General features: G+C 36.8%; 1 protein-coding gene across 1 annotated transcript; it reads right to left on the bottom strand.

Moving 5' to 3' along the window:
- Positions 1 to 22,104: 22,104 nt before the first annotated feature.
- Positions 22,105 to 23,286, bottom strand: LOC122004246 (zinc finger MYM-type protein 1-like). Its single transcript, XM_042559166.1, has one exon. It carries the CDS (start codon positions 23,284 to 23,286, stop codon positions 22,105 to 22,107), a length of 1,182 nt encoding a protein of 393 aa, XP_042415100.1.
- Between the last annotated feature and the right edge of the window lie 1,008 nt (positions 23,287 to 24,294).

Consider the following 24,294-nt stretch of genomic DNA (forward strand, 5'->3'; position numbering starts at 1 on the left):
AATTTTGTATACGAATCTTTGCACGGATCTACGGCTTTGGGTCCTTCGGGGTTTCCGCGACGCGAAAAACCCAACAGTGGTATCAGAGCCACGTGCAAAGACTTGTACGAGTTAGTTTTTGGTTTTTGGAAAACAAAACTTCTGTGATTTTCTGTAAAAATTCAATTTGTATGTTTTTATGGGTAATTTTTCCTTATAGGCGAAGCACAAGTGTCTCGGCACTTGTAGGCTTCGGCTACCGGTAAGAATTTTCCCAAATGGCTTCGTTTCGACCCAAAATCTTTTGGGACAGCGGACTCGGGTGCCTTTAGATCGCAACGGAGCAACTCATGATGGTTAGATCATGGGTAGGGGCGCTGCCCCTAACCCCGCAAGGGGATTTGCTCCGCGATCGCACCCGAAATCGCTAAAAACGAACCCGTCGGGAAGATTTTTCCGAAATGGTAATGTCTCGGCCCAAATCGTTTTGGGACAGCGGGTTTGGGCGCTGTTGGATCGCAATGGGACCCTCGCGATGGTTAGATCGCGGGTAGGGGCGCTGCCCCTGGCCCCGCAAGGGGATCCGTTCCGCGATTGTGCCCGAAATCGCTAACCGGGACCGCCGGGAAATTTTACTTGTAAAATTGTAAAAAATTATTTTTAAAATTACAAAAAATAAGAAAATATATAATTTTGAATTATATATTAATTTTGTGATAGTCATGGCCCAAAACCCAATATGATTGGTTGTGTTGTAATTCATAATACGGCCTGCGTGCCGTGATGTGTTTATTTTATTATTCGCGACCTGCGCGTCGTGCCTCGTCTTTTATTCTTGTTGTAAATTAGATTTAGACTCGAATGTAACTCGAGTTTCAAATTATAATGTATAAATTGGAGCAGTGGAGGGTCCACACGAGACGGAGTTCCGAGGCGGGCACGAGCAACACAAGGTGGTCATTGGGAGGAGCTTGGAGAAGCTGTTGACCCTAGGTTGACCATTCGATCTTCTCATTGGCTTGAGAAGATCGTAGTAGGGTCATGACTAAATCACAAATAGATTAATTAATTAATTATTATGTATTTGATGCATGTTTAATAGTTAATTAATTAATTAGTGCCTTAACGATTAGATTAGATCTAAGTCGTGCACATGATGCACCCTTGCGATTAGATTAGATCTAAGTCGTGCACAAGATGCATCCTTCTCGATTAGATTAGATCTAGATCGAACCAACTCTAAATGCCTAACCGTGCCGTGATACTTATCACTACCTCGATCACATGTATTGTTGAATCAGCAGAGCAATACATATTATCTTGGTAGGGTACGGAGGGACAATCTTGGTCCCGCCTATCAACGCATGGGTGAATACAAACTCAATTAGATTGAGTATTCCTAGTTACTCGGTTGGATCGAGTCAACTATAGGCATTATTCCAACGGTTGGAAAAGATAGGTCAAAATCACATCTATATTAACTCTCGGGCGTATTAGCCAAAGCTAACTCGAGTTTTAATATAAATGCGGATATTGATTCTATAAACAAGAGTTGCATAGAGATGTAATTGGTAATCGTTACCTACCGATCATACTAAGCCTTGGGCGTATTAGCCAAAGCTAACTCAAGGGTTAGTATGATAAGGATCTTGTCCCACAAGAATTAAGGTATTCAGTGGGAGCATCATTTAGTTAAAGTCCTAATTAAATGATTTTAAAAGAATATGATATTTATTTCTGCAAATTTTTCTGTTGTAGATAACCATGACGTCAAATACGAACATTTTCTCTCTGCGATCTGTCCTTAAGAAGGACAAGCTCAACGGAGCAAATTTCCTGGACTGGTACAGGAATCTGAGAATAGTTCTCACCCAAGAACGTAAACTGTACGTTCTGGAGCAGCCCTGCCACTGCCACGCGAGCAGACCGAGATGCTTACAAGAAGCATCGAGATGACGCATTAGATGTGTCTTGTCTTATGCTCGCAACTATGAACTTTGAGCTTCAGAAGCAACATGAGTTTATGAGCGCTTATGATATGGTTGAACATCTTTGTCACCTATATCAAGGGCAAGCAAGGCACTGGAAGAGGAACTCCAAAGAATACCTGGAAGATCTTAAGAAGAAGAGAAATAAGATTTCTACTTCAGGTATAAACGTTATAGAAGTCAACCTCTCTATTTCTTCATCGTGGGTATTAGATACCGGATGTGCTTCGCACATTTGTACTAATGTACAAGCGCTGAGGAATAGCAGAGCATTGACGAAGGGTGAGATAGACCTACGAGTAGGCAATGGAGCACGAGTTGCTGCTATTGCTGTAGGAACTTATCATCTATCTCTGCCCTCTGGGCTAGTACTAAAATTAGACGATTGTTGTTATGTGCCTGCCTTGACAAAGAACATAATATCAGTTTCTTGTTTGGACAAGAGAGGATACTCATTTATAATAAAGAACAAATGTTGTTCCGTCTTTTTAAACGATATGTTCTATTGTAGTGCACCTCTGATAAACGGACTCTACATTCTAGACCTAGAGAGCCCTGTCTATAACATAAATACCAAGAGGATCAAGTCAAATGACTTGAACTAAACTTACCTCTGGCACTGTCGCTTAGGTCATATAAATGACAAGCGCTTATCCCAGCTCCATAAGGATGGTTTGCTGGACTCATTTGATTTTGAATCATATGAGATATGCGAGTCATGCCTATGAGGCAAGATGACCAAGACTCCCTTTAGTGGGCACGGCGAGAGAGCGACTGATTTGTTAGGACTCATACATAGTGATGTATGTGGCCCTTTCAATGTCGCTGCTAGAGGCGGTTATAGATACTTCATCACATTTACTGATGACTTCAGTAGATACGGTTATGTGTACCTGATGACACATAAATCTGAATCCTTTGAAAAGTTCAAAGAATTCAAGAATGAAGTACAGAACCAGCTTGACAAGAGTATTAAAATACTTCGATCCGATCGAGGTGGAGAATACTTAAGCCATGAGTTTCGTGACTATTTAGCTGAGTGTGGAATTCTATCCCAACTCACTCCTCCTGGAACACCACAGTGGAATGGTGTATCCGAAAGGAGGAATCGTACCCTATTAGATATGGTACGATCTATGATGAGTCACACAGATCTTCCGACATATCTATGGGGATATGCTCTAGACACGGCAGCTTTCATTCTCAACCGAGTTCCATCCAAGGCCATGATAAAGACACCATATAGGATATGGACTGGGAGAGATGCCCAGGTGTCTTTCATGAGGATTTGGGGTTGTGAGGCTTACGTACGACGTCAAGTCTCAGACAAATTAGGACCTAAATCCGACAAGTGCTATTTCATCGGATATCCCAAGGAAACTAAGGGATATTACTTCTACATTCCCAGTCAGCACAAGGTAGTTGTGGCAAAGACTGGGTCTTTCTAGAAAGGGACTTTGTTTCTAGAAAGACTAGTGGGAGCGCGTTCGATCTTGAAGAAATTCAAGATGCGAACAATAGCACTGATGCCTCGATGGAAGTTGAACTAGAACCACAAAGTGTTGTGGATGATGTTGTTCCACAAAGAGTTGAGGAACAACAACCAGTTCAAGTAGACATACCTCTTCGCAGGTCTGATAGGGTACGTCGTCAGCCTGAGAGATACTCATTTCTCTTGTCTGACCATGATGACGTTGTGCTCATAGAGGATGAGCCTACCACCTATCAAGAAGCTGTGATGAGACCAGATTCTGAGAAATGGCTAGAAGCCATGAGATCTGAAATAGAATCCATGTACACCAACCAAGTATGGACTTTGGTTGATCCACCTGAAGGGGTAAAACCCATTGGGTGCAAGTGGGTCTTTAAGAGAAAGACTGACATGGATGGACTTATCTATAAGGGTCGCTTGGTAGCTAAAGGTTTCAAGCAGATTCATGGTATTGACTATGATGAAACCTTTTCTCCAGTGGCGATGTTTAAGTCCATTCGGATCATGCTTGCTATTGCAGCCTACCATGACTATGAGATATGGCAGATGGATGTCAAAACCGTGTTTCTGAATGGAAACCTACTCGAGGATGTGTACATGACACAACCTGAGGGTTTTGTAGATCCACAGCATACTAGCAGAGTATGCAAGCTGCATAGGTCCATTTATGGACTAAAGCAAGCTTCTCGGAGCTGGAATCTTCGATTCGATGATGCGATCAAACAGTTTGGTTTCATCAAGAACGAAGATGAGCCTTGTGTCTACAAGAAGGTTGTAGGGGACATAGTTGTCTTCCTCATATTATATGTGGATGACATACTACTCATTGGGAAGGACATCCCTATGCTTCAGTTTGTCAAGACCTGGCTAGGGAGTTGCTTCTCAATGAAGGACTTAGGTGAGGCATCCCGCATTCTAGGGATACAGATCTATAGAGATAGATCTAAGAGATTGCTTGGCCTAAGTCAGAGTACATATATTGACAAGGTACTCCTTCGGTTTGCCATGCAGAACTCCAAGAAGGGATTTCTGCCGATGTCACATGGCGTGAGTCTTTCGAAGACTCAAGGTCCCTCTTCTAGAGAGGAGAGAGACCGCATGGATCAGATCCCTTATGCCTCAGCCATAGGATCGATCATGTACGCTATGCTATGTACTCGATGTTTTGAGCATGACGAGCAGATACCATCGATCCAGGTGAAAGTCATCGATAGCGGTCAAGAATATTCTTAAGTACTTACGAAGGACTAAAGAATATTTCTTGATATATGGAGGCAATGATGAGCTAACCGTAGGGTTACGTGATGCCTTTCGACCGATCGTGATGATTACCGATCGCATGTGGTTCGATTTTGCATTAATGGTGGCCACCGGAAGAGTTCAAGCAGGATACATGAGTGATTCTACAAGAGTATATTGTCGCATCGAGGCGAAAGGAGGCGGTTGATCCGCAAGTTCATCATCGAACTTGGGGTGGTTCCTAGCATCGCTGACCCATTGAGCTCTATTGTGACAACAATGGAGCTATAGCACAAGCGAAGGAACCTCGCCACACCAGCGGACCAAGCACATACTACGGCGCTCCATCTCATTCGAGAGATTATCGATAGAGGAGATGTGAAGATTTGCAGAGTACCGACAGAGGCTAACATCGCAGATCCCTTGACCAAGGCTTTGGCACAGGAAGCATGATGGTCACACTAGGTCTTTAGGCCTTAGAGCCTATACTGATTGGCACTAGTGCTAGTGGGAGATTGTTAGTTAGAGCCCTAGAGCCAATCATTTGATGATTGTATGGACTCATGTATATCATATTCTTGTATATTAATAAAGGCTTTTGTTTGGTTATTATACTTATTTATATTAGTGCCAAATAGACTAAGTATAATAGCGTCCTTGAGTAGAAGGTTCATACCTATATCAATCGATTAGTTGAATCGATAGTGAGATGATATAGGGAACACTACTCTAAATCATTCCTAGTCGAGTATTAGCATTCAGGGACAATGTTAATACAATAAGACTAGCATGTAGGTCAGCTCGATGACTTGATCTCACAAGTCATGGATATAGAGATATCAAGCTGACACATGGGTATGCATTAGAGAATGTATACTGAATGACCCGCCATGAGAAAGTATCATGGATCGTTATATGAGTGTCATATACTTTCTCATGTGGCTATTAGTATGACTATTAGTCCTTAGACCTGAAGTCACCATGGATCCCTACATAAGGAGTTATGTACTTTGGTTTCGTCAAACGTCACCCGTAACTGGGTGGAATATAAAGGCGATTACTGGGTATATAACGAATTATGTAGAGGGATGTGAGTGATGTAGATGGGATCTATCCCTCCCATATGACGGGAGCGACATCGGTATTCTTGATAGAGTGAGACCACTAAGTGCATGGCCATGCCCAAATGAGTCAACATTAGATGTTGAGCTCATTTGATCGAGTGAGTCTACTTGGAGTTCAAGATTTAGATTGATTAGAGGATGACACGGTCTATGCCTCACATTGATCAATCTAGATGTCTAGGATAGAAGGACACTTGTCATTATTTTGTGAGTAGTCACAATTGGTAGTCACAAGGTGATGTCGGATCTCGACATTGTTGTAACTTGGGTAGTAATGATGTGTTGCTAGATACCGCTCATTACTTATGCTCCTAAATGAGTTTAGGGCATTGCCAACGTTACAAGAACCTATAGGGTCACACACTTAGGACAATTAGGTGGAGATTAGGTTCATTTGATGAACCAAGAGGATTAGATTCATTTGATGAATCAAATTGGATTAAGAGTAATCCTAATTGGGCTAACTTGAGTTTGACTCAAGTTGATTCATGTGTTAAATGAGTCTAATTTAGATTTTGACTCATTGAATCAATTCAATTTAATGAATTAGATTCATTATATTAAGTTGGCTCGAATCAAATGGTTGGATTAGATCCACCATGGTAGAGATTGAGTCAAGTTTGACTTGACTTGAGAAGGAAGACCAAAGGTCAATTTTGACTTGACCTTTTGCCACCTCATTGGTGAGTTGGCATTAGGTGGACCAATAATGATGTTCCACATCATCATGGGTGCCACCTCATGGAAGTTACAAAGCCACTCTCTTAATGGTTTCATATTAATTGCAATTAATGCAATTAATTGGTAATGGTTTCATATTAATTGCAATTAATGCAATTAATTGGTGAGTTTTTGAAAGTGGCCGACCACTTGGTTTTTGGGGGTGAATTTCATTTTTCCCATTCAAGTGGTGTAACTTCTTCTTCTTCCTTGTGTTCTTCCTCTCAAGCTCTCCCTCTCCCTCTCCTCCTCCCTTGGCCGAACCACATAGGTGCTAGCACACCTTGGTTTTTGGTCATCTCCATCTAGTGTGTCCGTGTGGATACTTCTAGAGGACCGGCGCTTGACGGTCTTGAGATCCGGCATCATTTGGACGAGCGGGAACGCGAAGGGCATCGCTACAAGGGTAAACATTTTTCTCGTAGATCTAAGTAGTAGATCAGTTTTTGAACTCGTACAAGAAATAGTTTTTCGAATTTTGTATACGAATCTTTGCACGGATCTACGGCTTTGGGTCCTTCGGGGTTTCCGCGACGCGAAAAAGTGGTTTTCGTGGCCCGAAGTACCCAACAAATATCATATGTATAAATGTGTATGACCCAAAAGAAAAAGTCAGAATTTAAAAACATCAAGACACTCTCATCTTCATCCTCAAAAACATCAGCCCACACTATATCAGATGAATAAATCTCTACTCCCCATGAGGGCAAGTTAGCATTCAAAACATCAATCATTATTTATCCACATTGTCCCATATCAGAGGAAACATATATAAAATTTTTTTTTCATCCTGTTAACTATCCATAACCGACCAGATTTATTAAAATCTCATAGGCACATTCAACCGTAAACTCTCCAGCACCCAATTTATAATCTGATCACCAACCATAATCATCAAACCTGTGAATATCATAAATGACACTCACTATGTCACCATCAATGACAACCCAAATATAAATCATCAAAATAGTTATCCACTAATAGATCATCAAAACAAATATCTAGTAATTGATCATCAGACAACCACATAACATTTACTCTCATAAATCATTAGAAATCAACATATCATAATATCTTATCTCATAATATCCCTCAACCTCAAACCATTCTCAACAATGACCAAACATGGTAACCCCCAATGACCAATTTCCATCGTACCTAGTACCCTAATATCCAAAAGATATGAGTATAAAACTCTCCTGGCTAAGTCAACAGAAATATGTAGGTATCATCCACTACCCAGCTAACAATAGCAGAGGCTGGTATGTGCCTCCATCTCCTACGAGTAGTAACAGAAGCTAATACTACTGATGGTATGATAAGAAAAATCACCAGAGATTATAATCCTTTATCTCTATTAAGGTCAACCATCCTCAATGGTTAACTCATCACAAGTAATATGTGCTACAGCAACCAGACAGGTACTAAATAAAGAATGCTAATACCTGTCATAAACTATAAAATTAAACATCATACCTATATGCCGTCTGGAGATGTTCCGTCGCTGTCCAGTCCCCAACTTGACCTCAAAATTTTCGATCATAAAAATCACCGGAAATCCATATAAATCCGAAACGGAAATCCAAACACAATCGTAATGGAAAAATCCATGTCACTCAAACAACTACCCAGTTTGACTTGCAAACTTGGGCTAATCCAAAAATCCAGAATACCTAAAGCAGGTGTCATAACCCACTCTGATACCAATAAATTGGTATCAGCCAAATCTCAAAAATCCGTAACACGAAAATAAATCAAACAAGTAACGCCAACCTCGACACTCTGATACCAAATAAATTGGTATCAGGTTATCCCAAATGTCCAAAATACGAAATCAAAGAATCGTATAACCTCGCTCTGATACCACTAAATTGGTATCAGATAAATCTCGAAAATCCGAAACCCGAAGGTCAACAAGTATCACCAACCTGGCTCTGATACCACTAAATTGTCACGCCCCAGAGGAGTCCCTGTCCGAAGAAATTTCGGCAGCATCTCCCCTGTACGGCGGACAATCTGAAACTTCTACATAACCCATATACCTCAGCCACAGACGGCTGGAATAATAACAATAAATAAAAACAATCACCACGCAGTTTATATAGATATTCAGCCTCTGGCTGTCACGACCACACAGTTAATAATAGTAATCACAATACTACACTGACTCGAAATCCACCCTACTCCACTACACTCGTAAAACTCAAATCCGACGAAACTCACCTCTTCTGCCGTCCAGGCAGGCATGTAGTAAAAACATATCGAATAGAACATCCATCAATATCAAAAGAAAAACATACGATGTCCAAGTATCCAAATAACCAAGTACACACATAAGCAAATAAAAACCAAACCAAATGGTAAATAAATCCTCGAGGTCTGCAGTGATCTAACACTACGTGCAGTGAGGACTAGCGACTGGAACTCCCTCCGGACAGCATCAACTTGAAAATAACAACAATGGAGGCGGGGTGAGTCCAACACTCAGCAGGTACAATTGATATACAAAGTAGGGAAACAACACCTAACACTAATCATGCGTACAGTCTCCTGATAAGAAAGATAAAAATGCATCTGAAGTAAACAGGAGAATACTGTACTAACCAGGTCCTGAGTATAAGGTTAAACAGTCCGAGGGATAAGGAAATCCTGTATGCATGTCAAACATAGGTATCCAAACAATATGCAGCATATAAATGCAGCAAACACAAGCACAAGCAATAAATGCATCATGCATATGATGCCCATAATGCGTCCTGGTCACCCCTCACGCCAGTCGATCATCTCACACAATAGTGAGGCCGAGTGGGTAGGGCTGTGACAACCGTGCACTCTGTCGTCACTACTACTGATGAGTGACCGAGTGGACCTCTCAACTCCCGGTACACAGTGACGGGGAGGAATCCCTGCCGGATAACACGTTGTGTCTCACTACCCATGAGTGGACCAACGGTACCTAACAGAGTCCCTGCTGCAACACACTCTGCCTGAATCGACCACTAACCCATGAGTGGTGGTGTGTGCAGATCCATGTAACTCACAATGTGCTCAACAATAATGGAGCGGACTATCGCACAGCATGCAATCATGCAAATGGTGCATGGCAATAACCATAAAAACATCCTGACCTAATCCATATATATAGAAAAGTGCACCCTAGGTCAACGGATCATATCGAATCAAAGGTACACAGAAGGTATAAAAACCTAGGTCCTGAACATGGTGAAGCATGGTATATCACTACCCCCTATAAGCATGTATAAACAAATAAAGTATACATGGGATGCAAATCAAGCAATCAATCAATCATGTATCAGATAATGGGTAGTGACTAACCGAAAGAAATAAAGGACATAATTAATGCAACTTGTTAAATTCACTACTATGTATATCAAATGACATAAGTCAAAAGTACCCGCCTCCAATAGGAAAAGTCCAATCAGTCCAAATCCGACGTCGAGATACTCGTCTCGCGTCAAGGTCCTGTATAGCAAACATAATGTCTAGTTTAGCTATTTCTATAACACCACAATTAGCCAAACTACATTCTAATCCAATTAAAGAAACTCTAAATTGGATCCCACTAATCCTTCCAACACAATTAATGAACCCTAATCAAATTGAACTCAAAATCAATTAGGATTAGCTCCATTAACCCTAACCATTCCACTATTCGATTTCAATTTCATTTCCTAACCTTTAAATCTGTATACGCTACAACAAGATCAAATTCCTAAATTCCTAAAATCAATACCTCACCTGCTGGAAATTCACCCCGCTGCTCGGATCAAGAAAAGACCAACAATTCACCACTACCAGATTGAGATTCAACACTGGTTACCCCTGATGAGCAAGAGACAAAAATGCTCAGTCACTCAACATCCATATAGAACACGAAATTAATCTAGTACCTACCAAACCTTACCAAAACCAAATTCGTAAGCTCCTTTCCAACGCTACTGTGGTGATGAACCAAAGCAACGAGCAACGGCGAGAGAAGACCAACTGGTGCTGTGATCAAGTGGACCCAAAAATCTAGGGCACGTGAGTTCGGCACCTGCTGGGCTCGGGCTGCCGGCGGTGGTGCTCGGGTCAAGAGTCGGCGGTGGTCCGAGGGCTCTCGGTAGCTGGCGGTTAGGGCACAGGGAGTTAGCTGGCGCTAGATCGGACCAGTGGCCGGCACGGGGTGGCCGGCGGTGGCGTCGGGCTGAGGGGAGGGAGGCAGTGGGGTTTGCGGCGCCGATTAGGGCAAGGATCGGGCGCAAGGGGGGAAGGAAGGCGCGGGCGTGGGTTTCGGCAGGGGAGAAAAACAAACGAATAAATAATAAAAAGAAAAAGAAACGGAAAAAGCAATTGTAAATATAAACATTTCCTCGCTTAAATGGGAAATCTAAACAGGCTTTCCCAACCCCGTTTTTATCCCCGTTAACTCGTCCGTACGAGCTCCGAAAAATTCCTGAAAAAATTTCAAAAATTCCGGAAAATTCCCTTATTAATATTCGCCTATTTTTCGGTATTTTACATAACCTATTATAAAATTAAGAGAGCAAAGAAAAAGAGATGTAGCCGTAATGTGACTTAAACAAAACTAATTAATTTAATATCAAAATAACTTGTCCTAAACATCATCTAAGTATAGGTTTATATAACTCTCAAAACCCTCAAAAATATCTAAACGGAAAACTAATCAACTAGACTTATTTCCTAAGATTTAGGATAAATGAACTAATAAGACTACTTCATTCCCTAATATTTAGGACAAAATTAAATATAATTAAAAAATAAACTAAACTTAATTAACAGATAACTACTTAAAAACTTAATTTGGATCCCCTCCTGCATCAAGAAGCATCAAGGACACAAACTCTAGGAAATAAGTGGTTTGACACAGCTCCATGAAAAATTGTGAATCTCTAATCTCAAAAATGTTGGGGATAAAGAAGAAGCAAATGCGGGTAAACTACACAACAAAGTCTTTATTGATAGATTGACATTAAACTGGATGCCCAACCAGGATGGTAACTTGGAGAGCAATCATTTTTTGATCTTGAAGGAGCTGCTTAAAGATATGAAATGGCGTCCCACTCTGAAAGAAATGAAAATTTGTGGGTACTCTTGGGAAGCATGCGACGAGACTTACAGTTGGGCCAAGGACATAAAGTTGTTTCCATCCATCTTGCATGAACTTTGGGTCTCCGATTGTCCCAAACTTAAGAGGTTACCTCCCCTCTCTCCTCCCCTTGTAAATTTAGAGCTACACCGATCCGGGTTGATGAAACTTCCAAATATATGGGAAGAAATCGATGGAAGTGACAATTGCAAGGCTACAACTCTTTCAGGTTTGTATGTAAATTACCCAAATCTTATGAGTTTCGAAAAGGGTTGTTGTCACTGAATCTTCCGTGCCTTAAGACCATCATATTATAGGATTGTGAAGAACTGATGTGGCTTCCCATAGAGAAGTTTATGTTTGTTATTATCTCTAATTGGTCAACTTAATTATAAGTTATGCATATGAGTACAAACCAAATTTATTAAAGTGATCTAACTGAAACTTCTTGAGTTTTGAGTTATCGGATGCAGGTTGAATGTGTAGAAATCTTTATCTTGATCCGTTATCATCTATGAGCTGATAATAGATTGGTTTCCTATATAAGGGGAGGTCCCCAAGGGTTTAGGTTAATCTTGACAGAGCTTTTGATTCTCTATTGACCTAGAATTTTTTGGCGTCATCATCCCTAAGCCCCTTGGAAGATCTCTTTATTTTGCTTCCACTTCTTCTTCTTCCTTAGGGAGATTATTTCTGGATGACGCTAAAGACAAAGATGACTCTTCAATCAGGTTCCTTGTCTTTGTGTTTATATATTACTTTCTTATGCTATGTTTAATTGATGAAACTAGATCTTCATGTCTTGTGTTTTCTATGTTCGAGTTCTTATCTTGTTCCTAGAATTTATACAGTTAGGAGAAACTCAAGTTACATCAATTGGTATCAGAGCTGAGACTTTGTTTCTTCTATTTTATGGTAATACGATTTAGGGGTTTTTTTTTCAATTTGTTGTGTTCATGCTAGATAAAGTTTTTTTTGCATGAACCATGTTTGATCATCAAAATTTTTTGATAAGAAAACCTAAGAAAGGCTTGATCTTCCATGTTATTTATGTATTTCATGAACAACACGAAGAACAGTGGTGAACCACTGTCGTCTTCAGGAAGAACTACCATAACTAGCCTAATTTTAGGTCAAATCGCGATGGTTCAATCAATTGGCTTAGTCGGCCAATCAATTATTGGCCAAGTCTAAAATTGCAAATAGAATGGAGCCAAATCGATTGTGAATCGATTTAGTTGACACCAATCGATTGGTGAATTTTACCAATCGATTGGCATGATTGAATCGACTACAGGAGAGATTTTAATCGATTAGATCAATTGATTTGATGTTATCAATCAATTGGCAATTACTGTCAATCGATTAACAACTTAAAATCATGACAAAAATGATTAGATTCTATCAATCAATTGATTAAAGCTATTCTGACCGATTGAGAATTTTTTTCAATCAATAAATCACCTTAAACTCGTAACAGAATGTTTCCAATCGATTAAAAGCATTCAATAATCGATTAAAAGCATTCAATAATCGATTAAAAGCTTTATCAATCGGTTCCATTGATTTTAATTGATTAAATAATTTCTAATCGGATTTATCTACACAACGCGCTACTAAGTTAAACTATTATGTCGGCCTAAAGGAAGTCACCTTAGATAGGTTTAGTGCATTTTATGTTGGTAGACGTATATCTATGTTAAGAGTAATCAATCCAAAAGAAGGTTACTTTTATGCCAAATATATGCTAAAGGTAGCTTACAACTCTGAAATAAAATATTATTTTATTAAAATCATGCACAAAATATATTGGCTCAAAGGAAGACATATTATGTGGATGATTAATGTTGTTGTGAACTATGAACCAATATATAACTCATATAAAGTATCATATTATATACACAATGAGTCAGCTTGAAGAAAGATATATTGTGTGGTCAATTAAAGTTTAATTTATATCCGAGAGTACTGCTAGCCAATTATATTTTAGTCCACAACTGGGTTGTTAAAGGCACTCCTTAGGTGCGCCCGAGGTGCGAGGTTCACAAGACACAATAGCTAATGCCTTTGGGAAAGCGAGGCGAGCGCTGTTATTCAAGCGCATGCCTGGGAGTGTCTTTGCGCCTCACTTGAGGCATGAATGAGGTGCGCTTGTTGAACATCTTCTGGATTCTTCTTTTTTTTCCATTGAAAAAATATTTTTAATGTATTTTTCTTTGCCCAAAAAGCTTTTCATATGGTTTAGAATTAGGGCAGTTTCTGGTATCTTCTTTTCTTCTTCTTCTTTTCTTCTTTTTCTTCTGGTATCTTCTTTTTCTTCTTCTTCTTCCTGAGTTGTTGGTATGTGTTCTTGTTGTTATCTTATTTTTTGTCCTATTTTTCTTTTTTTTTGTCCTGTTTTTCTTCTTTTTCTTGTTTTCTTCTTCTTCTTGCTAAGTTGCTGGTAAGTGTTCTTCTTACTACTGTCCTTTTTTTTTTTTCCTATTTTTTCTTTTTTTTTGTCTTGTTTTAATTTTTTTGTGTTCTTCTTGCATAATAATTTCTTTTTACACATTGAAGTATATTATAAACATATTGGTTTTATTTTGTTTTTTGATTTTTCAGACTATTTTCTTATTTAATTATCATGAAAGGTAGTAGTGGTGCTCTAATATATGCATCAAAAATATGATATGGAATTATTTTTAAAGAGTTAATCCGGATAACAAAAATGATTTGATTTATAACTTTTTTAAAAAAGTTACAAAAGGGGGTATCTATCATGCAAAACAACATCTTATTGGGGGGTTTTAAAATACTACAACTTGCAAAAGATGTCCGCCTCATGTAGGGGTGTAAACGAATCAAATCGAGCCGAATATGCTGAAAAATTTAAGGCTCGAATTCGGTTCGAAATAGGTATATTCGAGTTCGAGCTCGATTCGAAGCTCGAAAAATTTAAAATGTTTGGTTCGAGTTCGGTTCGAATTAGGGTTCGGGTTCAAATTCGGCTCGAAATATTCGAACATGTTCGCGAACTATTCGAATTATTACTCGAAAATAGGTTCGAAAGGCTCAAAATTTATTTATTTAATATATATTTAACTTATATTAATAAATATTAAGGCTCGTGAGCGGCTCAAACAATATAATTTGGGTTCGAGTTCGGCTCTAAAAAAAGTTCTAACATGTTCGAGTTCGGCTCGAATTCGATAAATTCGAATACGAATCGAATATTTTTCGAGCCGGCTCGAAAAGCTCGCGAGCCGGCTCGATTCTTTTGCAGCCCTAGCCTCATGTATGTTAAGAAATTAAAATTTTCATTGAGAAAAAGATGGAAAAAAGTATCTTTCTAAACTTGTGGCATTGGACTTTAAGGATGTAGATCCTCTTGGTGATGATATTGATATAGATAATATTGGAGCTAAAGCTACGCCACCTACAAGTACAAGTACAAGTTCTAGATCAGTAAATATATAAAAAAGGCCAAGATAAATAGATCCAATGGATATGTATTTAACTCCTAATGTGCAAAAAAATGTTGAAAGTAGAAAGGGTAAAGGGAGGCATACAAGAAAGAATTGATGGAAAAAGCTTATATGGTCATAATTGAGTGAATATATGATGCAACAATTCCTGTTAATATTGTTAACTATTCAAGTTTCAAAAGGATGTTGGACTTGTTGGCCAATATGGTGTAGGTCTAAAAGGACCTAGTTATCATGAGGTGCGGGTTCCTTTTCTAAAAAAGGTCGTTGATAGTGTGACAAATGATTACATTAGGTCATGTGAAATAGAATGAGCCAAGTATGGTTGCAGTTTGATGGCAAAATTTAAGAAAATGTGTATTTCAAAGGATTGGATAGAGAGTACTTAATGGGAAAAAGAAGTTACGAGGAAGTGTAGGATTGAAAGCGCTAGAGGGGGGGTTGAATAGCGCTTGTGGCTTTCACATTTTTCACGTAAAATAATCATATAGAGTCGTGTAGCGAAAAATAGAAATAAGAACACAAACAACAAAAATTTATTTGGTTCAGAACCTATGATGACTCCTGCTCTAAGGCTCGTGATCGTTGATAGTTGTCATTGGGCAATCACTATAGTTTCAAAAAATATTTACAAATAGAGTACAAATGAAGTAGAAGAACAATACAATTAAAGTACTATAATCAAAATTAGACCGACGACTTTGGAATTTTGAGAGGTGTGCTTTCAGTTGTCGGAGTAGCGTTACGGCTTTGTTGGATCATCTTTGGAGTAGCACATAAGAGTGTAGATGTTAATTGAATTAAGTTGTGTTCAATGTACTGCTCAAAGAAGACTTTTATAAACTGCTGAAGGGCCTTCAACCTCATAGAAGGCACCTCTAGTTGTATACTTTATCCCCACAACATCGGAGTCAATAACTTCAGCAATCTGCAAAGTTCATCCACCCGAACGTGCCTTCAACCACATGGAAGACACCTCCAACACTACTCATCGGAGGTTCCTTCAGCCACATGGAAAGCGCCTTCCAACGCTGTTCATCCGAGCTCTTTTGTGCATTTCTCTTCTTACAAAACATGTTAGTTTAAGATACCAAACATATCCTGCAAAACAAAGTTAGCACAATAAAATAATATGGAAATAAAATGGTTGACAGTCTCTGAACTGTTCGATTTTGACTTTTAGATTTTTTGTGAAATCCTAGGTCGAATCGACGCCTACTATTCCCTCTTTGGGGAACACGTCCTTACTTACTCCTCTCAGGAGAGATTACATTTTTCCAAACCTGTCCTCCAGACCATCTGGACTTTTGCTCAATGTCTGAAACATCAAGACTTCATGTTGGACGTCTGATCTCAGACTCGTCCAGTCGTCCACCTGGTGTCTACGACTCCCAAGATTTTCACCCAGCGTTCTCAACTCTAGGATTTTGCCTAACGTCGCTGACCCACTAAGACTTTGCCCAGTCCCCAGGACCGAGACTTCTTTGCCTAGCGACAGCTAGGAATTTCCACCTGCCTAGCCTTAACTAGGACTTTCTTTTGCCTAAGATCACTTAGGACTTTTCTGCACACTCAGTTCAACTTGTTAGATAATAAGAAATCTTAACTTTGAACCCTTTGCTATAATCAAAACTTAGGTTTGATCATCTGGTGCTTTCTGCACCAACAATCTTCCCCTTTTTATTATAACAACACAATTCAAAGTTAAGTTAAGCATAAGAAGAAATAATGTAACATAAGTATTTGAGCATAAATAAAATAATTTGACAAATTAATAAAGTAAAGATGCTCTCCTTAATTTAATCCTCAATCTTTTGAAAAAAAAACTTATTTATTAAGTTTTGTTTGACTTAACTTTTAACATTTATCTCCCCTTTGACATATATAAAAAACAATACTTAGAAGAGTTACTTTAACATGTAAAGATAGTACTTAATTTTTGAAAAAACTAATTTTTAATTTTTTTCAAAAAATGTAACTTTAAGCTTCCCCGAAATCATCACTTTAACTTTCTTTTAAAAAAAAACTTAACTTTTAAAAGGAGTTTCTTTGCTAAACTTTTAGTTAATTACTTAAAAAGAATTTCATTAACTTAGCTAAATGCTTGGCTTCGAAAAGGATTTCTTACTTAGCTTAAAAAAATAACTTCCTTGTAAAAATACTTAGCTAAATTTATAGCTTTAAAATAATTTTCTTAAAAAACTTAGTTAAATACTTACTTTTGAAAAGAATTTCTTTAAAATTCTAAAGAAGTAATTGATTTTGAAAGAGCTTAACTTATAAACCTTCTTTTGAAAAAAAAAAAACTTAACTTTTAAAAATATTTTATTTTTGAAAATATTTTTCTCCTCAAAAAATTTTAAGTAAGTTTTTAGGTTGTAGGGGACAGTGAGCTTAATGCCGTGATTGATGACTATAACCCTAGAGTCCAAGCATGAAAAGCATAAGTTAAAAAGTAATTGTCTATTTTCTGATTTCCCATTTCAACCTTTCTAAGTTTTCAAGCATGTTAAACTTATGAGTTTGTGAAAGATAAAGTTAATTTTGAAGTAGATTATCTCTGAATTATTTAAGTTTAGACTTCAAAATATCTAAGTTTTAATTTTAAATTATTTAATTTTAAATTTAAGTTTGAATTTAAAATATTTAAGTTTAAATTTTAAAATATTTAAGTTTGAATTTTAAAAATATTTAAGAATGAATTTCAAAAATATTTAAGATTCAATTTAAGTTTGAATTTTAAAAATATTTAAGTTTGAATTTCAAAAATATTTAAGATTGAATTTTAAAAATATTTATGATTAAATTTCAAAATATTTAAGCTTAAATTTTAAAAATATTTAAGATTGAATTTCAAAAATATTTATGATTGAATTTTAAAAAAATATTTAAGATTGAATTTAAGTTTGAATTTCAAAAATATTTAAGTTTAAATTTTGAAATATTTAAGTTTGAATTAGATTTGCTTTGATTTAAAGATTAAGTTTGATTAGGTTTATGTTTTAATTAATTAATTTTAAACTTAAATCCATCTTACTCTTTTTCTAGATTGTAATCAGGAAACTTTATCTGTTTTATGAGATGGTTAATTTTATCTTCAATTTAAATTAAAATCTAAGGATTGATTTGTATTTGAATTAGACTAAGGTTTTAACAGTTAGTGAATTAAACATCCATTTCAATAATTGGCTTCCAGGTTATGGCACGGCACTAGGTTTTCTTGGGTATTAGAGTAACAACCACTTATAGATAAAATTTTTTAAAGAAATTAAATATTTAATTTTCTTTCTAAGAATCCTTAGTGTAACTAATCAAGTGTCAATCAAGCTTAAATCCTTTTCTACCCTAATCTAAGTATGAATAAGAAAAGCAATAAATCAAACATCAAGCAGGTCTATTTAAATCAAAATTATTTTTCATATTTACTTACTTCTGATAATACTATTTATCAAAACTCGTGTATAGATACTCTTGAACAAAATGGTGTGGCTGAACGGAAACATAGTCATCTTGTTGAAACAACCCATTCATTTTTGTTGTCTGTCAGTATTTCTAGTGCCTTTTAGGGGGAAGCAATCCTTACCGTTGCTCATGTGAGTAATAGAATTCCAACCTCACACAATTCAGGTTTATCACCTTTTGAAAAATTGTATGGGCATGCTCCTGTCTATTCCTATTTACGTGTTTTTGGTTGTACTTGCTTCGTCCTTCGTCCACATGTCGATCGTAATAAGTTAGCATCTCGCTCTGCTCTTTGTGTCTTTTTAGGTTATGGTGTTAGTAAAAAAGGATATCGTTGCTTTGATCCCGTTAGTCAAAAATTGCATATCTCTCATCATGTTGTATTTCTTAAGCATATTCCATTCTTTTCTATTTAGACTAGTTCGCATAATATGACAAAGTTAAATCTGCTTTGCATTGATCCTTTCAATACAGACACTAAGGAAGCTTCACCCACAGCTCCTACTAGTAGTTCAACTGAATTTGGTACTTTGGTTCCCGAGACATCTGCTCCACATGCTCCTCATTCTTCTACTATCCAATCATCTCCTGATGTTGTGGATGATCCTTCTCTCCACCGTTGTCAATCCACTCATGTTTGTAAATCTATAAAATTATCAGATTTTGCTTACTCTTGTTATTATTGTTCTTTTGCTTCATTTATTGCATCTATTCATTATCTTTCTAAGTTTGTATCCTATAGAGAAGTTGTTTGTAACCCACTTTGACAGAGTGCTATGACAGAGAAACTAATTACTTTACATCAGACTCATATATGAGATTTGGTATCGTTACCACCAGGAAAACACATTATTGATTCTTGTTGGGTATATAAGATCAAAACTAAATCTGATTAATCTGTTGAATGATACAAAGTTTGTCTTGTTGCTAAAAGTTATTCTCAAGAGTATGATATGGATTATGAGGAAACATTTACTCCCGTTACAAAAATGATGACTGTTCATACTTTGATTGCTTTACTTTTGTTTATCGATGGAGAATATCTCAAATAGATGTCAAGAATGCATTTCTAAATGGTGATATTCATGAAGAAATCTATATGATACATCCTCCTAATATTTCACACCAACCTAGTGAAGTTTGTACGCTTCGTAAAGCGCTTTATGGTTTCAAACAAGTACCTTGTGCTTGGTTTAAAAACTTTTCTACAATGATTACTTCACTTATTTTCATCCTAGTAATCATGATTCAGCATTATTTGTCAGATGTACAAGTGCAGGTTGTATTCTTTTATCATATATGTTGATGACATGATTATTACTGGTGATGATTATGATGAAATTACTTCCTTGAAATCTGAGTTGGTTTTTTGTTTTGCTATGAAAGACTTGAGTATACTACACTACTTTCTAGGCATTGAGATCACTTATTTCCCAAAAAGTTATCTTTTATCCCAATTAAAGAATATAGTTGATTTGTTTAAGTATGCTCGTCTTACTGATAATAGAGTCATTAATACTCCTATTGAGACTAATACTTGATATTATCCATCTGATGACTCACCTTTGTCGGATCCTAGTTTGTACAAAACTATTTTTGGAAGCTTGGTTTATCTCACCGTGACTCGTACAAATATTAAGTATGTTGTTCATGTGGTTAGTCAATTTGTCGCTGCACCAACTACAATTCATTGAGCTGCTATTCTTAGTATTCCTAGGTATGTTCAGGCTACTCAATTTCAAAATCTTTTATTTTCTTCTATTTCATCTCTGAAGTTGCGTGCATACTCTGATACAGATTGAGCTGGTGATCCTACGGATCGCAAATCTACCACTGACTTTTGTGTTTTTTTTGACGACTCCCTCATTTTTTGGAAGAGTAAAAAATAAGATGTTATTTCTAGATCTTCCACAAAAGCTGAATATCATGTCATGACCTCAACTACTTATGAGATAGTTTGGTTGCGTTGATTACTTGCGGATATGGGTATTTCTTTTCTTCAACCTATTCCGTTATATTGTGATAATCAGAGTGCTATTCAAATTGCGCATAATTCAGTTTTTCATGAGTAGACGAAATATATTGAAATTGATTGTCACATTACTCGTCATCATCTTCAGATTGACACTATCACATTATCTTTTGTTCATTCAAATATACAAATTGCTGATATGTTTACTAAGACACATTCCATTTCACGTTTTCGTTTTTTGTCTGACAAACTCTCAATGTTTCTAGTTATAGTATTGTGAGTTTAAGGGAGATGTTAAATTATATTTATTTATTTATTTATAACTTTTAAGATAATTTAGTCTTTTTCCCTTTTTTATTTAGGGTTTAGGATTTCTTAACCTAACTGTATAAAGATTTATATTCTGTATTTCTATTTATCATTTTTGGATTCAATAATATAGCTAATTTTTTCTGTTATTAGTTTTTCTAGTAGGAGATAGAGTTTTATGGCGTAAAAGATTAATAAAGTCGACCCCACCTAATGGGATAAAACTTAATTTATTGTTGTTGTTGTTTCATGTAAATATGATGCTACGGCAACAAATTTAGGAGAAGTGGGATGAATTGGCAAGCTCCGGTCGATATCTTCATGTAAATGAATCCTAATGTTTTGTCGTTGCAGAAAACTACCATTCCTACCAAAGGAGTTGTATGCCCTTCCCTCCCTTGAGCTTTTATTCATTTCAGATTGTCCAGTCACTACCGGAGGCAGGGCTGGGCACCTCCCTCAATGATTTAAGATGTGTGCATGGAAATACAATGCCACGGTGAAAAATTTTGGAGAAGGTGGAGGAATTGAGAAGCTCCGGTCGATATCGTCCTATACATGAACGGCCAAAAGCAGTATTTTTCAACAATATATCATTTTTTGAAATCTAACAGTGAAGTTTGGGTGCTTTTGTTGCCATGTGGCCATAAGGTTTCTTAGATATTGGAGATGTCAACTCTTTTGGAATTTTAGGTGCTGCTAAGCTGAAAGTGTTCGACACTGTCATTTCTAAAGCTTTTGGATTCAAGGTTCGCAGCCAAGTTCGATTGCTCTGAGGTGCAGACCCGTCCTCTCTATTATAAAGAGTTAGTTTCTGTCTCAACTCTGTAGGCTGGACTGGTTGTATTAAGGGAGATGAGTTTTTCTATTGTTTTGGAGCGATCTCACTGTGCCAAATTAGTTTCCTTGAGACACCATGGCTGAAGTGCAGCAATTTCTTCCTTTAGATCGATATTGCTTTTGCTGTAGTAGGCTGTTTTGTAGTCTCTGACATGATTCTATCTGTTCCAGGGGCATAGCTAGGATTTTGAAATAGGGGGGCTGGAAAATTAAATCTTAAACTAGAAGTCACTATATCATTTTCAACATAATATAAAAATTTAAGTGCAAAACACGCATTTCTCCATAAAATTATCAAATCTAGATAAATGCTTGCCAAAAGTTCAAGCGTCAATAATAATATAAAATGCATAAACAAAAAGGTACAATTTTTGCCAAAAGAGATGTAACTTCAATAAAATACTATTTTAGTTGCAACCTTCTATTTTTCAAGAGATCAAACATATCAATTATATACTCTATATCAATTTCACAAGCTATCTCTTTCTCAATATACAAGATCATTGCATTGTTCAAATATTCTTGCTCCATTTTGTTGCAAAGTGGTGTTTTGAGAAGTTTCATCCCTGAAAATGCTCGTTCTGTTGTAGCCGTTGAAACCGGAAGAGTTAAGACCAGACGAATCAACTTATCAATAACGAAATAAATCCTTGACTTCTTTGTTTCAACCAATAGTTGACATAATTTAGGAAGAGAATCGACATCTTTAAACCTCGGGTCCTCAAATACATCGAGCTTGTAATGATCCAATTGAGTCTTCAAATGTTTCATGTCATCTTTGGAAAAATCACTTGGATAAAATTTCTCAATTAAGGAATAAATTGCACTTTCAGAGAATGATTTGAAACCATCACTTGGATTCAAGGCTTCACATAGAATAAGAAGCTCTATTGATTCCTCAGTAAATCTTGTATTCAACTTCATCAACTGTTTGTCAATAACAACATTAAATACATGAAAATGATAGAATTCCTCCACTGTAAACTGATTTTTTTGCTGACAAGAACGCTTAGTACCTTCAATATAACGATCAGTCAAATCAGGCACTACAATATCATGAGTATCACAAAAATTATTCACACTCCATAGAAAATCATCCCATTCATCATCTCGCATTTTCTGGAAAAGCAATTTTGTAGTAGCGACTAAACTCATTGCATTCAAAATGTCTTGATTTTTTCGTTGCAATGCTTGGCACAACATATCAGATGTTTCTAAAACTCTATGCATCAACAATAACATAAACACAAAATCAAATGTCATCATCACTTTAAGCAAACCTTTAGCCTCCGCACGAATACCAAAGGTCAACTTCCCTCCTATGAGATCTTCTAAAAGTGTACAAATTGAACCAAATAATTCAATAACTCGAATAATAGAAGTGTAATGTGAACTCCAATGAGTAGATGCGGGTCGTTGCAAAGTACTAGCTTGATTGACTCTGGTACCAGTCCCAAGTTCTCCAGATTTTATCAAATCAATGATTTCATTTCCTCGAATTGATTTCAATTGAGAATGTCGCTTTGAAGAAGAACCAACAAAATTGACAATTGAACTCAATTTGGAAAAAAAATAGCCATACATCTGATACTTCTTTAGCTGCTGCAACTAAAGTAAGTTGTAGTCGATGAGCAAAACAATGAATATAATATGCAAATGGACAATCTTTGAGGAATAGTGCTTGTAATCCATTCCATTCTCCCCGCATATTGCTAGCACCATCATATCCTTGACCTCGCATATTTTCAATCAAAAGCTTATGTTGTGTCAAGATGTTACATATATGTGTTTTCAAAGTCAAAGCATTAGTGTCATCAACACCAACAAGTTCAAAAAATCTCTCTCTAACAAACCCATCACAATCTACATACGTCAAAACAATAGTCATTTGTGATCTATGAGATTTATCAACTGCTTCATCAACAAGAATACAAAATTTAGCATCCTCCACTTCATCACGGATTTTAATTCGCACATGATCAGTAATAATTTTTAGTATCTCTTGTTGAATTGGTAGTGATATATACTTGGCATTTTTAGCAGCTCTATCTAATATAATATCACCAATTTCTTTACACAATTCTCCTTGAAATTTGACCAATTTAATAAAATTTCCACGGTTATGAGAATCGACGGTTTCATCATGTCCTCTAATGCACACCCTTGCAATGCTAGCCACCTCACAGCTCTAATTGATGTTTTTAGAAGCAATCTATTTTGTTTAATAATATTTTCGGATTGTATATTCATCCTTCTATCAATATGTTGAGTTACATTTTTCAAGCCCTCCCATTTTTGCATAGCAGTACTATGTAGTGAATTGCAAAATTCTTGATTCCTTCAATTGTAAATTTTGTATGATGTGATGAAGGAATATCAAAAAGATAACATGGAAAACAAAATGCACTTTCCTTTACTTTAGAAAACTCGAGCCATGGAAACTTTATGAACCAAGAAGACTGGAAACTGCGCTTTTGATGCTTAAAATCAACAAGTGGATATTCATAAATTGGTTGATACGGTCCCATGCCAACATATTCTCTCCGAACCTCATCTTGTTTATCACATGGATATTCCCAAATTGCAATTCGT

Source organism: Zingiber officinale, chromosome 7B, assembly GCF_018446385.1.
Source record: "Zingiber officinale cultivar Zhangliang chromosome 7B, Zo_v1.1, whole genome shotgun sequence".
NCBI lineage: Eukaryota > Viridiplantae > Streptophyta > Magnoliopsida > Zingiberales > Zingiberaceae > Zingiber > Zingiber officinale.

What these genes read in the sequence shown, in the direction of transcription:
- LOC122004246 (XM_042559166.1), bottom strand. Translation starts at nt 23,286, where the DNA reads ATGTATGGCTATTTTTTTTCCAAATTGAGTTCAATTGTCAATTTTGTT.